The following is a 24384-nucleotide window of genomic DNA, read 5'->3' on the forward strand; positions in this document are numbered from 1 at the left end:
TCCAACAGCCTTGCTAGAAGACGGAACTATGGACTGCAGTACCACCCACCTATGAATAACCATAAACATATCTATTTCTAATCAGGGTGCAAATTTCCTTAACAATAACCTTCATGACTCTGTTTTCAAGATTCACAAATATCCAGGGCAAGCTTTCATCCCAAACAAACTTTCCTTGTACTGCACAGTCAGCAGAGACATAGTGGTGCTCCCAAAAAACAGTCTTCACAAATAATTCAAGTAATATACACATATTACCATAATGCTACAATTTGACACTGAAAAACTAGGTCTTGAGCTGTGATTTGGCTTCTTGTATAGGAGCAAGAAATGGATCAGTCTCCATTTTTTGGCAAAAGCTATCCCACCTTTCTTACAAAAAGGAGGGCAAGAGAAGTCTGTTGCTCCAGTCATTCCTAATTTCAGAAGCTTCTGAAGACACTAAAAGAAGTTCCAAATATCACACCAACCTTCACATATTCAACAGCTCTAGGTGAGAAATCACAGGCATATGCAAAAATATTCAGATCTTCTTCTAAGAGTGGAAACAAGCAGTTGCCAACCCCACAGCCTGCTTCCAGAATGGTCAGTTTCTGAGCTGCAAACTGGGGAGGAATAAATCCAAACCAAAACATATTATTTTTGTTTTCCTCACAAAATGAGCAGAGATTGATCAATCAGCATTTTAAAAGCTATAATCAATTTTAATTACGACTGATTCAAAAACTCAAGTAGGTACCTCTTGGATAATCTGACACGGCAGAATAGAAATATTGATTTCTGCAAAATTACAAATATTTTTAGAATATAGTAAAAATTCTCTAGTCATCTATCCCTTAAGTAATCAACAGCTTGTTGTAGCATTTCTGTCTTGTCTTTCATTCAGCTATAATAAGCAAGAGATGCATCTGGCTATTGCCCTTAACAATGTTCTGCAATTTGCCTATAACACTGGGTGCTGTCCTTTTTAAGTAGTGTTTTGAAGTACACCAACATGCATATGAAAATGTCACATCACAGAGAGACTGTCTATTTACAACACAAAACAAATATTCCATATTTCCTTCCTAGTATCCAGTATGGGTCAATTATAAAATGAAAGCAAACTGATGCATCTGACTCTGAGGCAGTATCTCTGGTATTAAGAGAAACTACATAGGGCACTGAAAACTTCACACGTGACAGCTCTTACCCTAGCAGCATTGTAAGAAGTATTATTTAATCACTTGTAAATAATCAATCCCATTATTTACAGAGGAAGCATACAGATCTTACCTCTCGACATGCATTTAACTCTTGAAACTCTCTGGTTGTCCAATGTCTGTCTTTGAAGAAGTTGGTGCTGTTTCTTTTGTAAAATAGATCCCAGTTCTTCTGTGCCTCTTTCTCCAATTTCAGTTGTTTGAACTCAGACACTAAAACACGATCATTTGCCAGTTTCTCAGCTTCTTCTGGGCTAAGGATTCTTGCATTATGGCCCTTTATTTGGCAAGCACCAACTTCAGTAGATGGTGTTATTATATTTAAGCAATTGTCTGATGTCTTTTCTTGGGACATACTAGATTCTTTCATACAAATATGAATGTCAAAGACCAAAGGGTGACTTTTTTTTCTTTAGTGTATGTTTCCATCACTTAACTTAGGTAAAACAACCAAGGATCTAGAAGGAGAAGAAAAAATGATAGTCAGAGTGTGCACTTATGATTTTATGGTGATCTGTCCTACCTGATGGACTGCAATGCCAGCAGATTTCTCTTAATTTCAAGAAATGCTCCATCTACACTATCAACAGTATATGATATCACACTGATGTCAAAGTTAAAGACACTTTAACAGAGTCTGCTGGTCTTCCCCCTGCATCCTAGAAAGCTACCTAACAGGAGAAAGATGGTGCAGCCCTAAGCTTATTTTTATTAAAACCGACTTGAAAAAGAAAGAGGTTTGTTTCTTGTTAACCCCAGTTAGAACATCTCAAAAAAATTCTTAACAGAAAAAAAAACAAGTGACATTTAAAAGTACCATTAAAGTTGATGAACCAAACTGCATTAATGTTAGCATTTCTATTTCCTGCTTGCACTTCTGTGAGAAAACACCAGCATTTATAACACCATGACACTCACACATCAAAAACAGTACTGTGGCCAAACTGCATGGAGCCAGCCTGTGTCAGCACTCCTTTCACTCCCTCTTCCTGATCATCCACACCAGTTTTTAAATATACAGTTTTACTTTCAGAAGTGAAAAAAACCAAAGCAGTGAAAAGAGTTCTGTGTAGGCCGAAAAGGGATCCAAATCTTTACTCTGATGTTAAACTAATTCTGACTTCTGCCTTGCCACAAAATTCTAGATCCTGGATAGTGACACACATGAATTAAATCCTGCACAGCCTCGTAACTCCCAGGGAAGCCCAAGTTGCCAAAAATATGTCATTCTTGTATGTTAGTGCCCAGAACTTGGCACTGGTGTCATTTTACCAAAATGGAAATGTGAAAACCCAACAATATCCAGCCTAAAGAAAAAAAATAGTGCTTCAATTACGTATTTTATCTTACATGATATAAACAAACATAAAATACAAACACGTGCATACAAAATAACAAACTGTAAAAATTTTGTCCAGTTTCTCAGGGGACAGACACCCCTATTTTTCCTCAAAAAACAATGGAAAAAGTTACAAAGAATAAATTCCCTTGGAAGTCTTAATCAGAAAAACCCCTACTGTATGCTTGGCACTCTCCAAAAACATTAACGTGTATATTTCTTCAGAGAATGAGGTAAGGAAAACAAAAATAAAATCCAAGCTAATCCTTTCACTGACCCATTTGTGCTCAGAAAACTCTGCGGTGGGAATTTATCACGATAACATACACAGTTTTAACAGCCTGTGTTTAGGCTACAGAGCCATTTAAAGGTGTTTAATCCAGCCGTAAGACCGCAAGCATATACTTCTGTGCGAGCCCCCGGTCTCCTCACAGGGAAGACTTCCCGCCAAGGGCCGTCCCTCGGACCAGCCGCGGCCACCACGGCCGAGCCCACTCTCCCGGTAGCGAAGGCCCCTCCTGTCCGGCCCGGCCCTACCGAGGGCGGGGAGCGCCGGGCCCCCACCTCTCCTCTGAGGGACGTCCCTCCGGGGACCCGCGCCCTTTCCGCAGGTACAGCAGCCCCTGATCAGCCCAGCGACCTCTCCTCGCCTCGCTGTATCCGCCGCCGGCCCCGGAGCACTTTCTCCGCTGCACTCGAGCCCCGGAAGGGCGCCAGGAGGCAGCGCACGGAGGAGAGGAAGGGACCGGCCGGGCTGGGAGGGGAGGGGACGGGAAACGGGGCTATGAACGGCTCGGCGAACTCGCTGCTGGACAAGGAAGAGCATCCGCTGCAGCTGGGCGAGAGCTTCGAGCGGCGGCCCAAGGCCTCCTTCCACACCATCCGCTGTGAGCACTACCCCTCCTCCCTCCCGGCGGGCCCTGCCGCCGCCTTACTCCCTCCTCTCCTAACGCTCCCCGCGTCCCGTCCCTTGCTGCCTGCCTCGGCGGTGCTTCTGTTGCCGCAGCCGCCGAGCCCCCTCTCCTGGGATCCGTTCCTGCCAGGCGGGCCTCGGGCGAGGAGCAGTACCTGCTCCGCCATCCTCACCAAGGTTTCCTCCCGAGGTCCCGCCGCGGCTTCTTAGTCGTTAAGGGCCATGCGGTCCCCAGTGATTGCGGGGGCCTGCGGCCTGCCACGGTGAAGCCTTCCTGTTGCCCTCCTGCTGTTCCTCACTGCCTCCTTCGTGCCGGCACCCCATGGCTTTATTCCCCGCTAACTCTCCTCTGACCCTTTTCCCTCTCTTCTTCCTAACGCCCTTTTCCCTCCCGGCCCCCACAGCGCTCTTCTCCCCCTTTTCCACTCCCCCCAAGCGCCCGTCGTCCCTCAGCCCCTCTGCATGTTTTCCCCACAGAGGTGTCCTATGCTGAGGGGAGAAGGGGAAGGTGGATGTTGGCTGAGAGCAGTGGTGGGGAGGTTTGAATGAGGCAAGCCAGCTTGAGTGGACCAACAGCTTGTGAAGTTTTTCGCTAATCATTTAGGAGCAGAAAGCGATCCCCTCCCTGAGGGGGTGGCCTGCCACTGTATTTTGTTTTAATGGCAGTTGCAGGACAGGTCACCGCAGGCCTCGGCCATGCGAGAGTGTCTGAAGAGCATGGCTGGTTGGCAGCTCAAGCACCTGCAGTTTGATTTTTAACTAGTTATTTTTACGTGTAACCCAGCAGCCCTGTCCCTGGCTGTGCCCCCAGCCACCTGTAAGAAGTCACTTCCCAGGGAGGCGAGCAGAAATAACACGGATATGTATGATACTGCCTAATAAGTGTAAGATAAATCCTGAGGTAGGATCTTGAGCAGCAATTACAAAGTTTTTGAAGAATATGTGGGGTTTTTTAAAGACACTAGGTATTATTCCAGCTGCTCTATTTAGCAGTGTGTACAGTTAATTTCATATTAGAAGATTGTTTTGAAGAGGAGCTCACAGTATCTCTCTATTTGAATTCCCTGGGCAAGAAACTGCTTTTTCTTCCTCTAAATGAGTCTAGGATTTAAGACGAGTCGTACATCACCAACAGTAAATTAAACTAATACTAAACTTGTATTTCAGTTGCTTTGTATTAAGGTTGGGAATTTATACAGTTAACAGTAGGATTTTTTGGTTTATGATGCATAATCCTAGGCCCATTCTCATGGTTGTATTCATACACTGCAAGTAAGTCATTTCAGTGATATTAGTCACCCAAGTGCAACTTGAAAGCAGCTTTCTAGATTGAGCTGTTACTCAAGCAGATGGTCAATGGCTGAGGCAAAGCTATTTTGCTCAATAGTAAACCCTGTCTGGTGGATTAACACTTAAATTTTGTGTTTCACCCCTCCAGTTATACATAACTCCACCATGCTAAAAAATACCATGCAGTATGTTTGGTACATTTAACTGTTCATACATGACACTGAACAGTTTTGTCCAGCACCAACACACTAGCAAATCTCCATTTGTAAATTAAAATTTTAAAACAGCCCAACTGTCAAATGAATGAGACTGTTGTCAGTGTACAAAATATGCCCAAGCCATATCCAGAGAGAAAGATAATTGAACTTCTGCAATCAAAAGTGCTTCAGTAATCAATTTCTTTAAGGGATTGCAAAGCCCAAACTGTTTAGACGACAACTGGAATCATGCAGTTTTATTTCAAAAGAGCTTTTTGTTTGCAGTGTTTTCCATCCATGACTTCCAAGTGAGATCTGCTGGTTATAATTTTTTTTCTAACTGTTGAACTGGAATGATTTATCTGGAATCTGAGCATTGTATTGTCACCGTAATCCTCTTCACACAAACTACAATAAGAGGATTTTGTAGGCTAAATTTGTTTCGGCCTTCTTCAAATACTTAATTTCTTTCTGTACTGTTTATGAAACACTGTACTGGAAAAGTGGATTATCTCTGGAAAACACATCTTAAAAACATTTGACTGTTGGAAAAAGGACTGTGGGTACATTTGGAGGGATATATGTGCACTTGATCTACAGCAAGATTGGCCAAGCACCTACAACTTAGTAAGCTAACCAGACATAAACAATTTCTTGAGGATTTGTTTAGAGTAACTATATTTTGCTGATACCTAAGAAATGTAATGGTGATACTCCTTCTATTTTAGTGCCTGCACTGTTGAAAGTCTTGATCCCCTTTTGGCAAAGACACTAGCTCTTGTACTGTTGCTTTGTTTTATTTAGCAAGTAGGTGGGAAACAATAGCTAGAAATAGATTGCCCAGATGATAATGCAGGGTATGGTTTGGTCTGGCAGTTAAGACATGAGGATTAAGTCAAGCATGCTTGATTCTGCTTGTTGTGCTGTCAAAGTAAAACTCAATTAAACATCAACATCTTCTCAGTGAGAGTTTGTTGCAAGATGAGGATTTTTTTCTGCAAATGTGCTTTTCATAGTGGAATTCTATTTAAAATTTGTTCTGAGATATTGATTTTTTAACTCATCCAGTAATTTAAAACCTTAATCATGTAGATGATTGCACATCTTTGTATCCAGAGATGCTGGATTGGAATAGAGGAAAAACAAACAAAGCAATCTATATCTGTCTAATCATATTTCACTTTTTCTCAATTATCTTGTCAAAATATTACAGGTTCTGATAGGTTTTTTTTCTGTGTGTTCTTAATGGCTCATCAGCACAGCAGAATAATGAGGGGAAAATGCTTTTAACTTAAATGTTCTTAGTTCAAGTAAATCCACTAAGCAGGAATGCCTTGTTTGGGAGACAAAGCATTTTATACAGTACAGCAAAAATACTTAGAACTAGAATTAGTTTTAAGCCATTACAGTGTCTCACCTTACATTTTTCTATCCAGAGCGGCTTTGGACTAGTGTGGAGCCTGCTGAAGTAAGATCAGCACCTCTTTTGGGGTTTGTTTTTTTTTTTCCCCCCTCATAAGTGAAATTTTGGGTCTCCTCTACCCTTGAGGAGGTGTTGTGCAGGCAAAGTGGCTGTTAAATAGCCAGAAATATGAGGAAGACTAAATGATGTCACTAAATTTGTCTTTGTCACAAAGAGTCTTTAGGTTTGGAATTGTCAGGAGCCACTAAAGCCCTGGGTTTTTAACCTGATAATCTTTTGAGATGCACGGTAAAGTTTTGCACTTGCTTACAAAATTGTCACTCTGCCTGAGGTTTGGAGAAGTCTGGTTTTGGTCTTCAAGCATGAGGTCTAGAACCTTACTCCCATTTTAAAAAACAAGGCAGCTAAGAATCTGGTATCATCATATGACTGGGTCACCAAATGTAAACACCTTGCACTGGTGTGTTATCCTTCCCCTGCTGTAAACACTAGCATGTATTTTAACATTCCCTATAATGACATTAAAGCTCGGTGACTCTTTGCAGGGCAGAAAGACACTTCTGAAAACTCTTTAAGAAACGTAATCTCAATTGTTTCCTTGTTTAGATGATTTTAAACCAGCGTCGATTGATACATCTTGTGAAGGGGACCTCCAAGTGGGTAAAGGAGATGACGTAACAATCACTTTGCCACATATTCCAGTAAGTTTATTAGATATGTGTCCTTGTTTATTCTCCAACAAATTTGCAAGGTAGTTAACAGTGTAATGTAAATGTTATTTTCACTTTCATCTTTGTTAATACGAGTGGGTTCAATATTTGAACAGGCAGACTTGTAGTGCATTACCTTTGGAAGGGACTGTACAACTGACTCTAAAAGAATGTTTCGTGTCTAAGGTTAAAGTCTGTTCTTTACTTTTGATTCCTTCCTTCCTACTCTTGGAGTAACAAGAAGACCTTTACTGTTATCTGAAGCTACATACCTGGTTTCCATCTATTTTTAGTGGTCTGGCTTATGGAATAAAGGTTGTGTTTTCATTAAGATTTGATGTTCAGAAGCCACAAGTAGGCCTGTAAGCATATTCTACCTGATACTAAAACATGTACAGATGTCATAGAGAGTTCCCTTCTTTTAGCTTTGTCAGTGAAAGCAAGGGAGGCAGTTCTGATGGGTGACAATGAAGTGGTTTCCCATCCACTTCCTCCTCAAATTATGCCGTAAAGTTCTACTGTGTGAGGATGACAGTCAAACAGCAGTAAAACAAGTGATCAAACTGTTTATAGGTGCAACTGTTTTGTAATTGCAGGCTCAGTGGTTTCCTTACCTAAACAAAAGAAAGTGCTTGCATACTGGAAGTGCAATTGTTTATTAGCTGAAGTTAATGATATGTGTAAAGCCAATAAACCAGAATTCACAGACATTGATGGGTTTGGTAGTTGCAGGGGGGCACCAGCCAGTTTGAAAGCTGTGTGTCAGATCCTTTTGGTATGGTTTGTTCTAGCATGTTGGTTTTAACTGGTAGGTGATGGTACTGCAATAATTCTCACTGAATGAGGCTTTAACCCACTTCCCCCTGCTCCTGATTTTATAGGGTTTTGATCACTTTTAGTGCCACAGGAGGTGATGTACTGGGTTTTCTCTATAAAAAATGATGAGCATGGTAGTGCTATTTGAGAGCACTTAACAATATGATTAAAAGGAGTGGCATTCATCTTGGATTGACTGGGAACAGCGGTGTTCATTCAACTTTTGTGTTGAACAACATCACTTGTAATGTCCCTTTCTGACTCACCGTGCTGATAAGTTTGATTTGATTGTTTTCCCATGAGTAGGAATAGCTTTAAGCTCATAGTGTGCTTCAGAGGTTTAGGCATTAAACTTCACTGAATGCAGCCACTGTACGTGTGTTGTTCCAAGGCAGTGCTGCCTGTGTTCTGATAGCTGGAAAACACTGAGTATTCTGGAAAAAAATAAGAAGTTTTGAGATTGTTTCACCTTGACAAGACTGACTGAATTTTTTGGATCCTACTTTGGTGTTCAGTTGCCCAAAAACTGGATAGGATACAGATTCTAAGATGTTTTTTCAAATTGCCTGATCCCTGAGGATATCTCTGGTACCTTGTTCAGTGGAGATGGTGGAGAAAGGTGTCCCTTTCTGCTTGCATAAATTGAAGTACTGTTTCTACATGTGGATTTAGTGGCTTTAGTATTTGATTGAGTCATGGTTGGGGAAGCATAGAATTTCTGTTAACCCTCATGTGTGGAAACAAATTTATTAAATATCACCTGTTTCACCTTCCTGCTTATTCAGTCCTATAATCAACAGAATCTGTAAGCCTATGTTATTTAGGCACTAGCATAAAACCTAAACATCTCATTTGAAGTAGAAGAGTAGGGCTGATAATTTCCTTAAGCAGGGTTCCATTTCTGCTTAATTTTTTAGCCAAAGTTAGTCATTACTGATTTAGGAGCTTCTGGGTAGCAAAATGATAGCCGACAGACTTTGATCAGCTTTGATTAAATTTGTGTAGTATACATTTCTTGACTTAGTTGACAACAGTGATCAGGATTTGACTTTCAGCTTGCTTTTTGTTCTCTTAATTGTTGCTTTCCTCTCTTAAATGCAAGAATGATAAAAATGTAATAATGCCTTTGAAGACTAGACTTTCTTGAAACATCTTTTCTCAATCATATCTGCATCTCTTACTGTGTCTTTGGGAATTCAGATTTTTCACTCTTGCTATTCCAAAGTAATTTTAAATTCAAACATAATCTGTTCATTAGGAATATGACAAATAGGAATTGCTTTTGAGTGGTTAAAATATGACTGTTCATTTTTACTACTCAGAATACAATGTAGAAGAGTGCTTTTTTTCTCCTTTTCTCCCTGATTTTGCTGGCTTTCCTACACCACATGCAAAGATATGCATGAATAAACTTATTTTAAAATTTCTTTTGTATAGTAGCTGTATATTGCAGAGAAGTCTGAATATATTTCATAGCTGCAAACATATTTCTCTATATCCTCTTTGAGTAACATGTACTTTTTTAACAAAAGTGTCTGTCCATGCTGCTATACACAGACCATAGACCCTGTCTCCTGTGAGCTGCAGATCAGGTGTATGGGTCAGCCTGTGTGTGGATGCAGTACAGCTGAGCATAATCTCAGCAATACCTGTTAGCCAGCCTGCACCACCAGTTTGTCTTTATTGCTTCTCAGTCCAAGACATTAGACTTTTATGCCTCCATGCAGCGTTGTGTGGACTTGGGAACCTTCTGGAAGGTGTCAAAATATCCCATTTGCTTTTGAGAAGACATTTTGGTGTAATTGTGTAGCATCTACGTGCTAATCTGACTTTGAAGAAGGCAGCTGGTCTTAACACAGTTTGTGACAGTTGCTTGTAATCCACAATGACTACTGCCTTTTTAAAAGATGTATAAAATACATAGCAGTTTATTTTTCAATTGAACGTGAATTCCTTTAGGCAACGGTTCTGCTACATCAATAATTACAACTTTCTCTTATCCAAACCCAAGATTTCCAGAGCGGGAATGTCAAGAAGATTTCTGACATTTGTCAAGACCAACTATGCAAATTCAGTTATGTTACCATTTTGGAATTGAGACTGTAAATAATAGCAACCATGGAGAAGATGTTTTGTCCCCATTGAAACACTTAAAATGATGAAAGGCATAATATTGCAATGAGGAAATGTCTGATACACTGCATGTAACTGTATTTTTCCCTTTTCATGGATGAACATTTTCTGCAGGAACTAAACTATAACTGCTTAGCCTCTTGGTCAGAGCAATACATGTATTCATTTATCTTAGTGCTTATAATTTTTTGGGGTAGGTGAATATAACCAAATAAATATGTTCTTTTTTCTTGTGATAATCAGGGTTCGACTCCACCAATGACTGTGTTTAAAGGAAATAAAAGGCCGTATCAGAAGGACTGTGTGCTTATCATCAACCATGACACTGGGGAATATGTGCTGGAAAAGCTTAGCAGCAGCATTCACGTTAAGAAAACAAGGTAAAACTAAGGACAGGGCTGTTGATAGGATTAATTCTTGATGGAGTTTCTTTTTCAGGCTGTCTTTTGAACCAGAACTCAGTTTTCTTCTATTTTGTAGTGATGTTCAATTAATAAGCCTTATGGGCTTTACGTGGCCTATTATCTTGCCTAAAAATGCAAATAGGAGTGTGAATCCAAGAGTAAAGAATTAGTAAATTCTCCACTGCAGAAAGGACATGATTATAGTTTGCAATGAGACACTTCTGGTTTGAAACTTTGGAAGCTGTTTTTCAGGAATCTCTAGCTAGCTGAAAAAGACCTTAGAAATATTAGGCTGTCAAGAAAATTGTTGGACTTTCTAGTTTTGCTCCTTACAGCTTCCTGTGGGAGTCATGACATTTTAATAATACAAGCTTAGGGAACAAAAAACACATCCCTGTATTGGCTCAGCGATCCATGAAGTAGAACACAAGTCCAAAGCCTTCAGCTGGGAGTGGAGCTGTAGAAATAATGGTTATGAGATTTTGCCTAGGAGGATTGCTAAGGCCAAAAACCCTCTCTTACTTCACTGCACACCTGCTACAAAGTGTGCAGCTGGAACATTTTTAGTCATCTTGCTGCTCTGCAAGTACCTGAAGCCTGCGGGTCACATTCTTTCAGTATCACTGGGCCTTAGGTTATTGAGATCTAGAGAGAAGGTAGTTATCCAAATGTCTCATGAGGAAGCAGCTCTGAAATAATTTTACAAGTTTTATATTAAAAAAACCCAAACCAAAACACAGTGCTTTATTTGAGTATAGAACTTTTAGCTGCTAAAGCTGCTAGAAATGTCACTTGCAGCTCATCAGCAATTGTCCAGAAGTCTACCAAGAACACCTTGAGATCAAGGTAAATGGACTGTAATGCACCTCTGAGTCAGTGATGTGAAAATCCATCCATATGGCATTCATCTTGTCCAGTGGATACGAGCACATCATAGATCAGATTTGAATTCCTAATTTAAGTTCTGCTGGACTTTGGGTGAAGCTTAAGTCAGAAAGGAGCAAAGTGCAGGAGGCCTTGGTTTCAGCAAGGTGTTTGGATCCACTGAGTTGTCTCACCTGGTGAAGTGAAAAATACCTTCTCAAGCAGAAGCAGAGTAGTAAAAAATGGAGGATCCCTGTTTTGAGGAATAGTACTTTGCAAAGTCATTCAGTCTTCTAGATCAGAAGTGTCACATTGGGTTTTTCTTTCAAGGCTACTTTGATCTTTAACAACCTGTTGATGCTCTGTGGGAGCAAAGTTTTTAGTTAATGTCCTGATGACGTTGGTGGGGGAGTAATTGCACTTAACTCTACATAAAACTTGCTGTAGTTCCAAGACCATAACTAATACCAGAAACAATCTGCTTTTACCTTTCGTGTGATATGGTAAGTGCATTCCCAGATCCTCACTTCTGTGTGGTATCCAACAGCTGCATTTCAGTGATAAACGAAGAGGTGGTTCTGTGCTTAATTTTTGAGGTTGCATCTACAATTCAATGAAGCACAGAGATTAGCTCATACACACAAAGTGTCACACTGCTGAGCTACGACCCTCCTAGGACTGAAACCGAGCTCCAGTATCCACAGAAGTTGCTTCTGTGTTGTGTTACATCGAGCTATAACCCCAAAGGCTTTGATGCTATGTGATAAATACACCACACGCTTTAACCTTATTATGCTGTACCGTAGAGAGACCTGAAGAAGTTTTTTGGTTTGGGTTTTTTTTTCTGACAAGGATATCAACTATCCTACAATCTGAATCACAATATTGATTCAGTAAAGGGAAAAAATACCTGACCTGACTTGAATAGCTAGGTGTATATAGCATTATTCTGGAGACTTTCCCACTAAGGAAACAGCTTAAACTATTTTTAAGGGATACTAGCAAATGAATGAAAACCAGGAATTAAGTACTTTCATGCTGTATTTCACAGTAAGGAGGATTGCTCTAGTCTGGTTGACCTCTAGGAGAGTTCAGTCCGAGATGGTTTAAATGCAAGTGACAAAGTTGATTCTTTTGCCACAGTTGTTTTAAGTAGAATTTATTATGGGTGGGTTTGTTGCTTTAAATTGTGATGATTACTTGTTCTTTTTTAAAAAATACCAATGCTAATTGCTAAATGGAAGCCTTCATTGTTCTTCAAGTAGAAAATGTGGCACCACTGAACTACATCTGGATTTGAAAATGCATTTTGTAAGGGTGTTGCAGTGTAGTTGTATATGCTCATTTGCTGTTGAAAGCAAGCGTTGCATACGGAAAGCTGTAATTCACTGTTCATGAAGCAGAGATCTATACAAAAGGATATCACAGATGGTGCATTAGTACAAAGATACTGAAAAACCAGAATACAGTTGCACAATACTGCTGAATATCTCTGGTTGTTTTTTTCAGAGCAGAGGGCAGCAGCAAGATCCAAGCCCGAATAGAACAACAGTCTGCCCGAGCATCTCAGCCTCCTTCGCAGTTCAGAGCCCAAACCAAGCCAGCAGTTGGACCTAAAACTTCTCCTTTGAAAGATAATCCTTCACCTGAGCCTCAGCTGGATGACATTAAGAGAGGTAAAGACGGGTTTGTAGTTTGCTGAGTTTTGGTTGGTATTATCTTTTTCCTTTATAATAAAAATGGTGACTGTGCAGTTGCTGTAAACGTGTTAGAATGTTCAGAGATTTAAAAAATGATACTTGACAGCTGGTTTGTCATCTTTATATCTCATTTTAAGGCATCTCAGTGAATTATTTATTTTCTTCTGCTGATACAGATATTTCTCTGGCATGAGAGAACTTCCTCTTTGTGGATGATTTCCTCTCTTCCAAACTATTTCTCTGTTCTGAAAAGATGACAAAATAAGTGTGAATTCAGAAACCTGCAGCTGAGTGCTAGACGAGTTGAATGGGTGCCTTAGGCAATGACAACAGCAAAAACTAATGGCTCAAAATGTAGTTGTGCTGACAAGTAACTTGGCCAGAGGTTACTTCCGCACTGAATAAAGTTGGAGCCATTTGCCAGTGGAATGGAAGTGCTGGGTGGCCACGTTCCCGTCACAAGGCCTGTAGTTTGTGCTAAGCCAAGCAGTGCTAGTAGGGGAGGAATGAGAGAGGGAGCAACCTTGCAGTTTTCCCTTTACCACAACTGGTCCTATGGGGCTTTGATCACATCTGTCATATAGTTGCTATACTTCCTATTAAAGTATGTTGAAGGGATGACTGGCTCAACTCAGTCTGCTACTCAAGCAACGCTTTGTCATTGTTTTGCTGTGAGCAGGACCCATGCCCTTCCTTTCAGACTGGTATAATGTCTGATTTTGCTGTGGATTACACGGTCAAAATGACTTTACATTTGAATTTTTCTTTGATTCTCTTGTGTTTCTTGTCTGGCACCAGACACAGTCTTATTTTAAGATTGTTTTATGTGTAGCTTCTTTTTTTCTGGATCTCTTTTACTTTCTCTCTTTCTCCCTGTCCCATATACCTGTTTTTGCCTGTAGACTTAGCCCATGTCAATTGCCCAGACTATGTGAATTACTTAGCAGGGTATTTTTTTCAGTTCATGGTAATCACTAGGTGACATTTTTACTGCTAAGCTATCTGTGTGTTTGCATAGGTGCTGACTGGTCTCACTCTTTCGCAGCAGTAGTATTTTCAATACCTGGATGCTGCTCAGCAGACAGAATCAACGTCTGAGAGTGTTAGCTACAGTTCCCTTAGCTGCATTGCCATTTTTATTTTCTGTGTAATAGGTAAGGAGAAAGATAACAGATGATATGTTAATTTAAAAATTAATCAGTTGTGACTTTTAAATGTCTTTTATTGTGGTGTGTAATAAATTGCTTAACTATTGGGGCACTCTTTTATATACGTACAGCAGTTTGTAAAGGTCATGTTATAGTAAAATAATTACGTTTGTCTAGTGTGATATCTGTCCTACAAAGATCTAACATACAGGGAACAGTGTTTAGAGTTGTCTTAGTAAATGTTTTGCCACCTGATGATTTTTTTTTTAATTTAAAAGTACCTCAAAATAAACAAGCTGTAAAGTTTTGTTTCCAAGCAAAAGAATACCCGACTTGTACTAAAAACAGAACTTCAAGTTGGTGTATTATAGAGAGAGTTATTCAAGGCCCAAAAAGAGAGAGCACAAATAGCTGAGTAGGAGGCTTTTTGCTCACAGTATGTGCTCTTAATAACTTTTTTCCAGCATTGATTATCTAGGGCATCAGCATTACTAAACCATTACATAATAAGAACATACTCGGGAAAGGTAGAAATAAAATGACACCATAGTCAAATGAAAATAATTAATAAAACTTAACTGTAAAAATTGTGAGAGTCTTCAGTTCTGTTATCTTCCCTTAACTATGTCTTTTTATGAACAAAGACTTGTAAGTTCTGAAGAAATTTTTCTTTCCGTTCAAGGAGTAGTTTTCCTTTTGGGGAAGGACTCCTTTTGTACATTGAAAGAGAAACATAAAGTTCAGCTTTAGTCTGTGTTTTTTTTCTTGAATGCACGTAGCATAGAACTTACAATCCCCCAAAAAGATGGTTGAAAGCACCTCTGATGCCACCTGAGGATGTGGCAAGACACTTGGCCCTCGTGATGTCTCAGAATGGTTTTAAGATAACCTCAGTGCAGGTTTCTGCTTTCCTCCGTTCCTTTAGTTGTTTATTCTCGTAGCTCCTCTTCCAGATGATGGTTAAGCTGTGTCCAGTTCTGGGCTCCCCAGCTCTAGAGGGACAGGGAACTTCTGGAGAGAGTCCAGCACAGGACCACCAAGACGATCAGGGGACTGGAGCATCTTCCTTAAAAGGAAAGGCTGCAGGAACTGGAGCTGTTCAGTCTGGAGAAGAGGAGACTGAGAGGGGGATCTTATTAATATTTACAAGTATGTAAATGGTGGGTGTCAGGAGGTTGGAACATGACTTTTTTCTGTAGTGTCCAGTGACAGAACAAGGGGTAATGGGATGAAGCTGGAACACAAAGTTCCATTTAAACATAAGGAGAAACTGTGTCCCTATTGAGGTGAGGGAGCCCTGGCACAGGCTGCCCAGGGAGGGTGTGGAGCCTCCTTCTCTGGAGGTCTTCAAAACCCACCTGGTCATGTTGCTGTGTGACCTGATGTAGGTGGACCTTCTTCTGCAGGGGGATTGGACTCTCTAGAGGTCCCTTCCAACCCTACCGTTCTATGATCTGGGAAACAAATTTTCAGGTAGGTCAGTTCTCTACTCCATTACACAGCTGTTCAAACAGTGGCTGGGGACAGAGTCAGAGCATGTGGGAGTTGAACCAGCTGTTTCCTTTATGCTGAGAGGCCTTTGGGAGGCTGTGTCTTGGGTCCTGCAGCAGAGGAATCTTTTCCTCTATAAGCATTTATATTGTCCTCCTGCCTGAAGGGAGTGAAAGAGTAGGTAAGAGCTTGTTCTTCTGAATTCTTGGCTACATCTGGTAACATTTCATTAGGTGATGAACATTTGCACACATTTACCACAATACAGCCATTCATGTGCATGAAATAATCAACATTTATCAGACATTATTTGACCATAACAGAAACGTTTTTAATTACATTGACATAATTACAGCATGATGTACTTGGGAAAAGAAACCACAGAAACATATTTCTGGTTTGGACATTGTTAAATCAGTGCTTAAAAATCTGAGCAGATCTTGTTTACCTAAAACGCAGCTGTAGCTTCTAAGAGTTATGCCATGACACTGTGTTTGCCTCTCAAGAGCATCTCCATCAATTTTTTTGCACTTCAGTGTGGAATGCTGCCTCCTCTAGCTGCAGTCTGCATACTCAGAGTGCCAGTAGCAAGTTGATTTCTTTTCACCTTGCATGCTGTTACTGACAGTGAGCATTCAGCCATGGGCATACAGCCTTATTCTCCCTAAAGCTGAATTACTTTATTTCCAAAAGTCCTTGGTGCTCATGCAGCATAAAGTTTGAGCTTTAGTTAAGAATTCTGCATAGCCTGTTGGACCCTTAGATATGATTGTGGAAAAAAATTAGCACGTTTGACACTGAACGTATAGAGAAGACAGCCCTGTTGTCAAAGACTCTTCTGTTTGTATAATGATTTCAGACCTTGAATTTTTTTCATTCTAAAAGCTGCATTGACTGCCAGTATAAAACAGTAAAGCTGTTTTGTTTTCTTGAAAGAAAGCCTACAGTTACAACATGAAATATGCAGGAGATAAGGGTCCCTGAGCGATGTCAGCCTATTCAGATGATGTAGACTCAATTAAGGCAGGTGTTAAGGCAACTACACTATATGGAAGACTTTCTTGAAAGTAACTGCTGCACATCCTGACTCTTGTCATGTGTTAAACCTTAAAGGTGCATCAACACAAGATGTCTGATCTAATGGTTCAAAAAGATCTGGGGAGGGTGTGACTCTTTCCTTGTTTAGCTCAGCACATACATACACATATAACCACACAGCTATTGGAACTGGTGGCACCACAAGGGAGCATTTAGCCAAGGCTTCAGTACCTAGAACTGAGCTAAGCATAACAAGATAATAGGAAAATGCAAAATGAGACAGTTTTAAAGCAGATAGGTTTTTCCTCTGAGGCTTTGGTGTCACTGTTGGCTTAGCCACTGTCTTTGACAGGGTTACATAAGAGGGTTTTGAACGCACTTCCTCAGTGGTTGTGCCTGACAGACTTGCAGTGATGCAGCAGCCATCATAACGTCAATGAAAAGAATTACTTTTTTCTCATCTGCACAGATGAGGTGCTCGGAATGCTGAGCTCAAGTAATTAAGAGACAAGAGAGACCTGAGGGGAAGCTGACAGCCTGTGAGGCAAAAGTTGACCAGAAGATGGGCTCAGACCATGTTTCCACCAGTGACCACTGTCATCTATAACACCCTTAACTTCCCTGACCTTGAAGCTTAGGATACTGGAGCTGTATTAATCATAGAGAGCCTTACCACTTCTTCCAAGCCATTCTCCTTTTTTCCTCCTTGTAACCAAAATTCTTTTATGGGCTCTTAGTTTTCTGCCTCACCAGCAGAAAACCATCACTTTTCAGTTTGACACTAATCTCTAATTCTGTTTAAAATTAGACAGACTAATCATGCTTTCCCATCCCTCGGGCTACATCACGTCCTTTCAGTTGCCTCACCTACTATATCGAGTTCAAACTTCTTGTTTAGGTTTTTATTCTTCTAGTTCTTTTCCCTTTCACCACCTATTCCTCTTAGATTGCTTCACCATCTTCACACTGGTTTATATGCTGCTTTCTGGCCTGCTGTATTCGCAGCCCATGTGTCAACACCTCTCCTTTTCAGCCAGAGACCTTCTAGCTCTGTAAGCATACACGTGTAATTCTCAAACACTTGTCCTTTATTAGACTTGTTTATTAACTCTATTTGCAATATGGACTGTGGTCTATAGATGACTTGGCTTGCTACATTCCAGGATATTCTATCAATGTACTATCATCTATCACTATAACTTACTTCTAGTGATGGAGTCATTAGTTGTATGTGGAAATTTTACATCACTAAGCTAGGGTAAAAAAGTTAAATCTGGGCATTTTCCAGGGAAAGAACCTTTATTCTTAGCTACTTTAGCTTTCCCTGTGAATTTCTTAGCCTTGGACATGGAGAACATTTACAATTTTAAGTCCTCAATACGGGTAGGCTGAGAAGAGCGACTCACACGTGCTCATTTGTCTGTGTATCAGACTCCAGGTGTGAAATAGATATTTAAAGCCTGCAAGACTGTGTTGAGAGGGAGTAAGGGAGAAAGGCATTATTTTTTGGTACAGTAATGTCTTCTCTTGTCCTAATCATATATTCTTCCTCACTCTTCCAGTGGTCTCTTGTGCTATGTCTTCAAGGTGAGAGAATAAGTTTTACCTGGCATACTAATAAAGGACAGAGAACACAGGCAGTCTAGTCAGGGATCTAGATTTAGGAAATTGGAGGAGCAACCTATCCTTAAATAGGGGCAACTATCCCACATCTGGAGTTAGTCCTATAGTTATTCCCTTTCAGTATACCTTCATTGTTTCTGATTCAGTATAACTATAGCATTTGAAATTGAGCTCTGAACTTTGAAATTGAAAAATGACAGCTTTAAACCAGCAAAAGAAAACTTAGTTTCTCAACCTAATACACGCTGAGCTAGAGGAACTCTCTCCAGCAAATAATGTGGAGGCTGAAAACTTGCCTGTTGCTTTATAGTGTTGAGCAGCGCAAGGAAAATGGGTCTTATTTAAAAAGGCTTGCGGTTGCCCAGGCTTATTCCTGCAGAAGCTGAAGATAAGCATTAAGATTGTGCCATTTTTACATAAAAGACAGACTAATTTTACATGATCTGGCTATGCTGTACAGAAGAAGGATGTCCCTAGCTGAGGAGCTGGGCTTCACTTCGCTGTGGCATACATCTGGACTACTGGCATCAGTCTTCCACATATCAAGTGTCTACTTGATACCTTATCTCTTTTATTCTCATTCCTTTAGCCTGTGCCTTTTCCAGGGCAAACACTGACTTCCAACAGTGTGGGTACAGAACTGCCAGCACAACAAAAGCCTAAATTTTGAGGATTTAACATACATGTGAATATTGTTCTCTCATGAAAGCCAGCTTAAGTGAACTGAGTCATTAGATTCTTGTCTTTGTGGGTGGATATGAAAGAATTGTGTTCTGATAGGCTTTAGGCCACTTATGATTACAACAAATTTAACAATATGGTATGATTTGGGGTGACCTACCATAATAGTTGTTTAGTAACCAGTTGTTTGGCCAGCACTAGCTGTTGCTGATGCAGTTGTCATGGTGTTATGGTGTTCCAGTGTTTCTTTGCACTGGAAACCCTGAAGTGGGGTGTGTCTGACTTGAATAACTTCCCAGTTTCACGGTAGTCTCTATATTTTCCTGGCTATTTGTGAGCTCTGTAGCAGGTTAAGGTATTATTACCACTCCCCAAAATGCGGATATTCTCATCTGCCCCACTGCAAAGTTATCTGATGTCATCCATCTGCTTCTGGAGTTTGTTTAAGATGAGTTGTGTGACTGTGTGCTGGAGCAGTTTCATACATTATCTGAAGTCAAGGCAGTTTCTGTTGTGAATCACGTGCCTGTCAGCTATGACCAGCCCCCTCATCCCTTTTTGTGTTTTCCAAAAGCATCAATGTCACTGACATCTAACAATTTTGATTTCTCCAGGTTAAAATGCTTTTAAAAAATGGGCTGTCTGGTAGCCTGTAAAACTCCATCAGGAAATGTACTTACTCTGTATGTAGGGCATGTAACCCGTTGAAAATAATGAAGCAGGAAGTATTTTCAGGAGTATATCAATAATAATAGTGGAAGTGAAGTTCTTATAACTAACTTAGGCTGTGGCTTCTTTAAATTCAGCTGTGACAGCTAAGTCCAAAAGTTCTCAGATTTCTTTGGTTTTCCCTCCTCTCTCTTTCATGGGAGATATTTTGGTGTGATAAATTATACTTGACAAAACTATTGCATTTTCACATTCTTTTCCAAAATTCCATGGGGCCCTGTTTATGTTTCCAACCAGATGAATGTCCTTTTATTTCAGAGCTGAGAGCAGAGGTTGAAATTATTGAGCAGATGAGCAGCAGCAGCGGAAGCAGCTCCTCGGATTCTGAAAGCTCATCTGGGAGTGAAGATGAAAGCTCCAGCAGTGAGGGGGAAGAACCAGCACATGTTTCCCCTTCCCAGCCACCGCACCAGCAGTATAACAACAGGAACGCTGTTGTTAACGGCACCAGCAGGTCACAGGGAAGCAATCAGCTCATGAACACGCTCCGTAAGTAAAGGCTCGTGGCTTACTGCTGGGAGAAGCTCATTTTCCTGACATGTAAGGCTAACTCTGTGAAGTGTGGTTTGCCAAATAGTAATCCCAGGGAGCTGCACTGGCCGAAATACATGGGTGGGTTGTTTGACAGGAAGGCCGAGGCCTGTCTGAAGGTGTGGAGATGGCTTCAGTTTGGGCTAGAGCCTGTGGACATCAGTGCAGTGGTCCCCACTGACTATGCAGAGCCTTGATTCAGGCCTCCCAGTGGAATGAGTGGGTAGCAAAGCATTAGTGCAGGAGGATCCGGTGCACTGGAGGATGGGAATTCTTGTGATGCGAAAACGAAGTTTAGACATGAGCAGCGGAGTTGTTGCATGTGTCAGATAAAGGTCTGTAAAGAACTGTGAGTGACATAAGGCTGTCCTGTGGTCAGAAATGCAGTCTCTGGTCCTCTTTATTAGCTGTGTTGTTTTGTCAAGAGTATTTACTTTGTGCTGTGTTGGTCTCAGCTACATTTTGACAAATAGCGTGTTTTGGAGGGGAATTTGAAGTGCCAAGTATTTGGTTAAAATATTACAGCTACGGTGTATGGAGGCACTGAATCAATGCAAACTCACTCCATCATTTCCAAAGTGTAAAAAACCCATTTTTAAAGAGTCTTTTTGCCCCATGAGATTCTGTCTGGTGAAATGGTGTGCATGTTTTGCTTTTTCCTTGGGTTAGATCAGGTATATTCTAACTCAGTGAAGTTAAAGGATTGCATTTACAAGAAGCTGGAACTTAGTCAATTGTTCTTAGTTCCTCCTGAAGCATGGTTGTGTACATCTCTTGACATCCACACACAGGGAACTGATAGTTTAAATACAGATACATGTAGCGTTTCCAGCTTCAAGGAGAAAAGTAAATGCAGACAATACTGAGGCCTGAGAGTCTTCCTGTCAGTGATGAATGTCTAAGTGAAATTGAAAGTCTGGGTCAGTAGGACTTTTGCCATTTCCCTGTTTCTGATTGTGAGCTCTCTCCTTCTCAGCTTCTCCTGGGCCACAACAGTACTGCTTAGGTCACTGAATATCAAGAAGCCTCTGACTCCAGGAGAGTTTGGAAACAGGGAGGGGTAGCTCCTTTTTTTCAGGCACTGGTTTTTGCCTTTGCCTGTAAAATCCTTTTGCCAAGGATCAGTATGTCCTTGAGCATTCAAGTCACTGGTGACCCATCTACATGAGGAGAATTACTCCTGATTCAAGTTCTTGTTTCATAAAAGGGGAGAGGAGATGAAGAAATAGAGAGCATAGTTGTTGCATAGCTGCTCTGCAGGGGAATAGTGTTTGGGGCAGGGCCATAGGAGAATGCTGGAAAGGTGAGGTTGAGTTACCAGAACACAAGCAGGATGTGAATCTTGGCCTCTTTTATCCCCACCACCTCACCAAATCACAGAATCATAGAATGGTAGGGGTTGGAAGGGACCTTTAGAGATCATCTAGTCTGACCCCCTGCAGAAGCAGGTTCACCTAGAGCAGGTCACACAGGAATGTGTCCAGGCGGGTCTTGAAGACCTCATAAGGAAGATGCTCCAGTCCCCTGATCATCTTGATGACCCTGTGCTGGACTCTCTCCAGCACTTCCCTGTCCCTCTTCAGCTGAGGAGCCCAGAACTGGACACAGGACTCCAGATGAGGCCTCACCAGGGCAGAGTAGAGGGGGAGCAGAAGCTCCCTTGACCTGCTGGCCCCACTCTTCTTGATGCATCCCAGGATGCCATTGGCCTTCTTGGCCATGAGGGCACATTGCTGGCTCATATTTAGCTGATTATCAATCAGGACTCCCAGGTCTCTCTCTGCAGAGCTGCTCTTCAGCAATTCGACCCCCAGCCTGTCCTGGTGCCTGGGGTTGTTCCTTCCCAGATGCAGGACTCTGCTCTTGTCCTTGTTGAAAGTGCTCTGCAAAACAGGGTCTGAGACTGTAGATTTGATCCATACTCTGGCCTTCTTTTGTCTTATCTCTTTGTTCAGCTGACAGCCTTACATTGTGAAGCCTCCAACGTTCCTTTTATTAATGATATAATTCCTTATTGATGTATGGGGGCCTTGCCTTGACTACCTGAATGGCCTTAAAACAAACAACAAACAAATCTATTTTAAAAGAGCCAAGAAAGCCAGGGAGTTCCCCAGCGCCTTGTCCCAGAGCCATATGCAAGAGCTTGGCTGGGACTGCCCTCCGCAGCACCAGTGTGAGGAGTGCTGTTCTCCCACCAGCAAGCAGCTCAGGGGCTGTGGAGCCAAGGAGGCTGGGTTTGGCCTGGGTCCTACTGTGTCCTCATCTTCTTGGGCATGGGGAGCAGCTCCATGCAATAACAGATGATGTTTGCATTCATTTCTTATCTTACTCGTACTTAAATCTTGCAGTGTAAGTGTAACTGTTGTTTGGTTTGACATGTAATGGGAGTGAACACCTACCCACTTGCTGTGTTTTGGTGTTTTTTGTTTTCCATAGGAAATGACTTGCAGTTGAGTGAGTCTGGGAGCGACAGTGATGACTAGAGGCTGAGCTTTTGCTGTTTCTGTTACATATACATGAAGAACTAATTTACCTTGAAGTGATCCTACTGCTTATGAAGAGGAGCTGGCACAGAGATAGTTCCATGTGTGGAATTGTAATAGGAGAAATGCACAGCCCTACAAAATAGCAGATGTTGAGGGCTGGTTTACTTTGTGAATTAAGTGTATATTTTGTGTATATTCTTATTCTTCTAAAACTTTAAACAGATCTGTACAGTGGGTAAGCCAATATGTGTTCCTTTCCATCATCTGTAAGTTTAATGTATAACTATATGATATCATCTAAAATTTTTCTGCTTGTAGACAATATTCAGCCCATTGTGACTTTGGGAGGGGGGACTTTTGTATATAGGGGGAGCATGAGCCTACAGCGTGTCTAAAAAAAAGGAAACCATGCAGGAGCTGGTGTGTGCACTGAAGTGGGACTGTGGGAAATTAAGTTTCAATACTGCTAAGTTGGTTTCTTTGGTTTGGGACTTTTCTAATGTCTTTTTACTGCTATTTATGGTTGATTTAATGGGCTTGCTTTTAAACAGTTGGAAGATACAAATAATGAAATCACATTTGCCTCAAACCTTGCTGCATCAGTGCCTTATAGCAAGTTTGTTAGATACTGCTTCAGTTCCTGCTGCCTTTCCTATAGGGAACAATACTGAAACCTCCTCAGATTGCTTTTGAAAGCAAGAGCTGTTATTTCATGTACAGCCAACCGTACTCCCAGGGTAGTTGCTCTAGCAAGATAAAAGATATACATCAGTCAGCTGAACACAGCCAAATAAACACCAGATCCACGTTTTCTCGTGTAACTGAAGTGTCTCATGTAACTCAGACTTTCAGATTTAGCCTTCAGAAATATTTAGGAGCCCCATTACCAGTGAAACTGTCACAAACACAAGATAGTGGACTCACAGAACTTGTAAAACCAGAGCCCTCTTTGCAATGTCCTAGAGAATGCAGAAGGAAAAGGTGACTAAACAATTAGCCGTGAAACAGCTGAAGTCTCTCTTCCACCAGTCACCCAGGTAGACTTTAGTCCATGTTGTTTGTTGGATGGGATTCTCCATGCTTGGCAGGAGTACACTGCATGTAAAATCCTTGAACGGGGTCAAATTCACCCCATTTAAGGGGGTTTAAAGGATGCTTAGTTGGATTAACATTAACTTCCTTTTGCTTGCATGGAAAGTGAGTGCTACAAGCAGCTGCTTGCACCTCGAACACCAGGTTGACTTATTGAAACTGAAATTAAACTGGCATAGGACAAATAGTGCCGTAGCTGTGTCCCCATCCAAGGGAATGGGAAGCTGGACTGAATGCCTCTCCATTCTTAAGTCTCTGCTTTGCACTGCTTTTGTCTGTCTGTCGGTGTTTTAGCTCCTGTTTGTTTTACTCTTTCCCTTTTTTTAAGGTGTTGAAGAGCTAGGAAACATTTGAAGGGAGGTTTTATGAAATGGTTTATTTTTTTGCATTATATACATATTTAGGCTTATTTTTGCATTATTGTACATACATTTAAAAATACTTGGTTTTAAAAAGTCTTTTATGATGTGGGTACATATTTTAACAGACAATTATGAAATATACTTGATGTAAAGCCATGATTGCTTGCTTTTTTTTTTCTCCTTCCCTGCTTCTCCCTGATAATGGAAGTGCT

General features: G+C 41.1%; 2 protein-coding genes across 10 annotated transcripts in view; one reads left to right on the top strand and one right to left on the bottom strand.

Moving 5' to 3' along the window:
* The window catches only part of METTL6 (methyltransferase 6, tRNA N3-cytidine), a 20017-nt gene extending 16724 nt beyond the window's left edge, over window positions 1–3293 (bottom strand). For 5 of the 9 annotated variants that reach the window (XR_009818733.1, XR_009818734.1, XM_061996319.1 and 2 more), the window contains exons 1-3: window positions 2819–3263; window positions 1276–1660; window positions 471–605 (exon numbers count right to left, since the gene is read on the bottom strand). Coding sequence is in view for 7 of the 9 variants with exons in the window: in XM_061996319.1 (XP_061852303.1) it covers window positions 471–605; window positions 1276–1572 (432 nt within the window). In the remaining 2 variants the exon portion in view is untranslated. Of the gene's footprint in view, window positions 1–470; window positions 606–1275; window positions 1661–2818 lie in introns of all 9 variants that reach the window. The other 4 variants (XM_061996322.1, XM_061996321.1, XM_061996320.1 and 1 more) reach the window with 4 other exon arrangements.
* EAF1 (ELL associated factor 1) lies at window positions 3117–23539 on the top strand. Its single transcript, XM_061996327.1, has 6 exons — window positions 3117–3428; window positions 6971–7065; window positions 10267–10403; window positions 12801–12967; window positions 19960–20190; window positions 22669–23539. Exons 1-6 carry the CDS (start codon window positions 3326–3328, stop codon window positions 22713–22715), a joined length of 780 nt encoding a protein of 259 aa, XP_061852311.1. The 5' UTR covers window positions 3117–3325; the 3' UTR covers window positions 22716–23539.
* The last annotated feature ends 845 nt before the right edge of the window (window positions 23540–24384 follow it).

This window comes from Colius striatus, chromosome 5, assembly GCF_028858725.1.
Source record: "Colius striatus isolate bColStr4 chromosome 5, bColStr4.1.hap1, whole genome shotgun sequence".
NCBI lineage: Eukaryota > Metazoa > Chordata > Aves > Coliiformes > Coliidae > Colius > Colius striatus.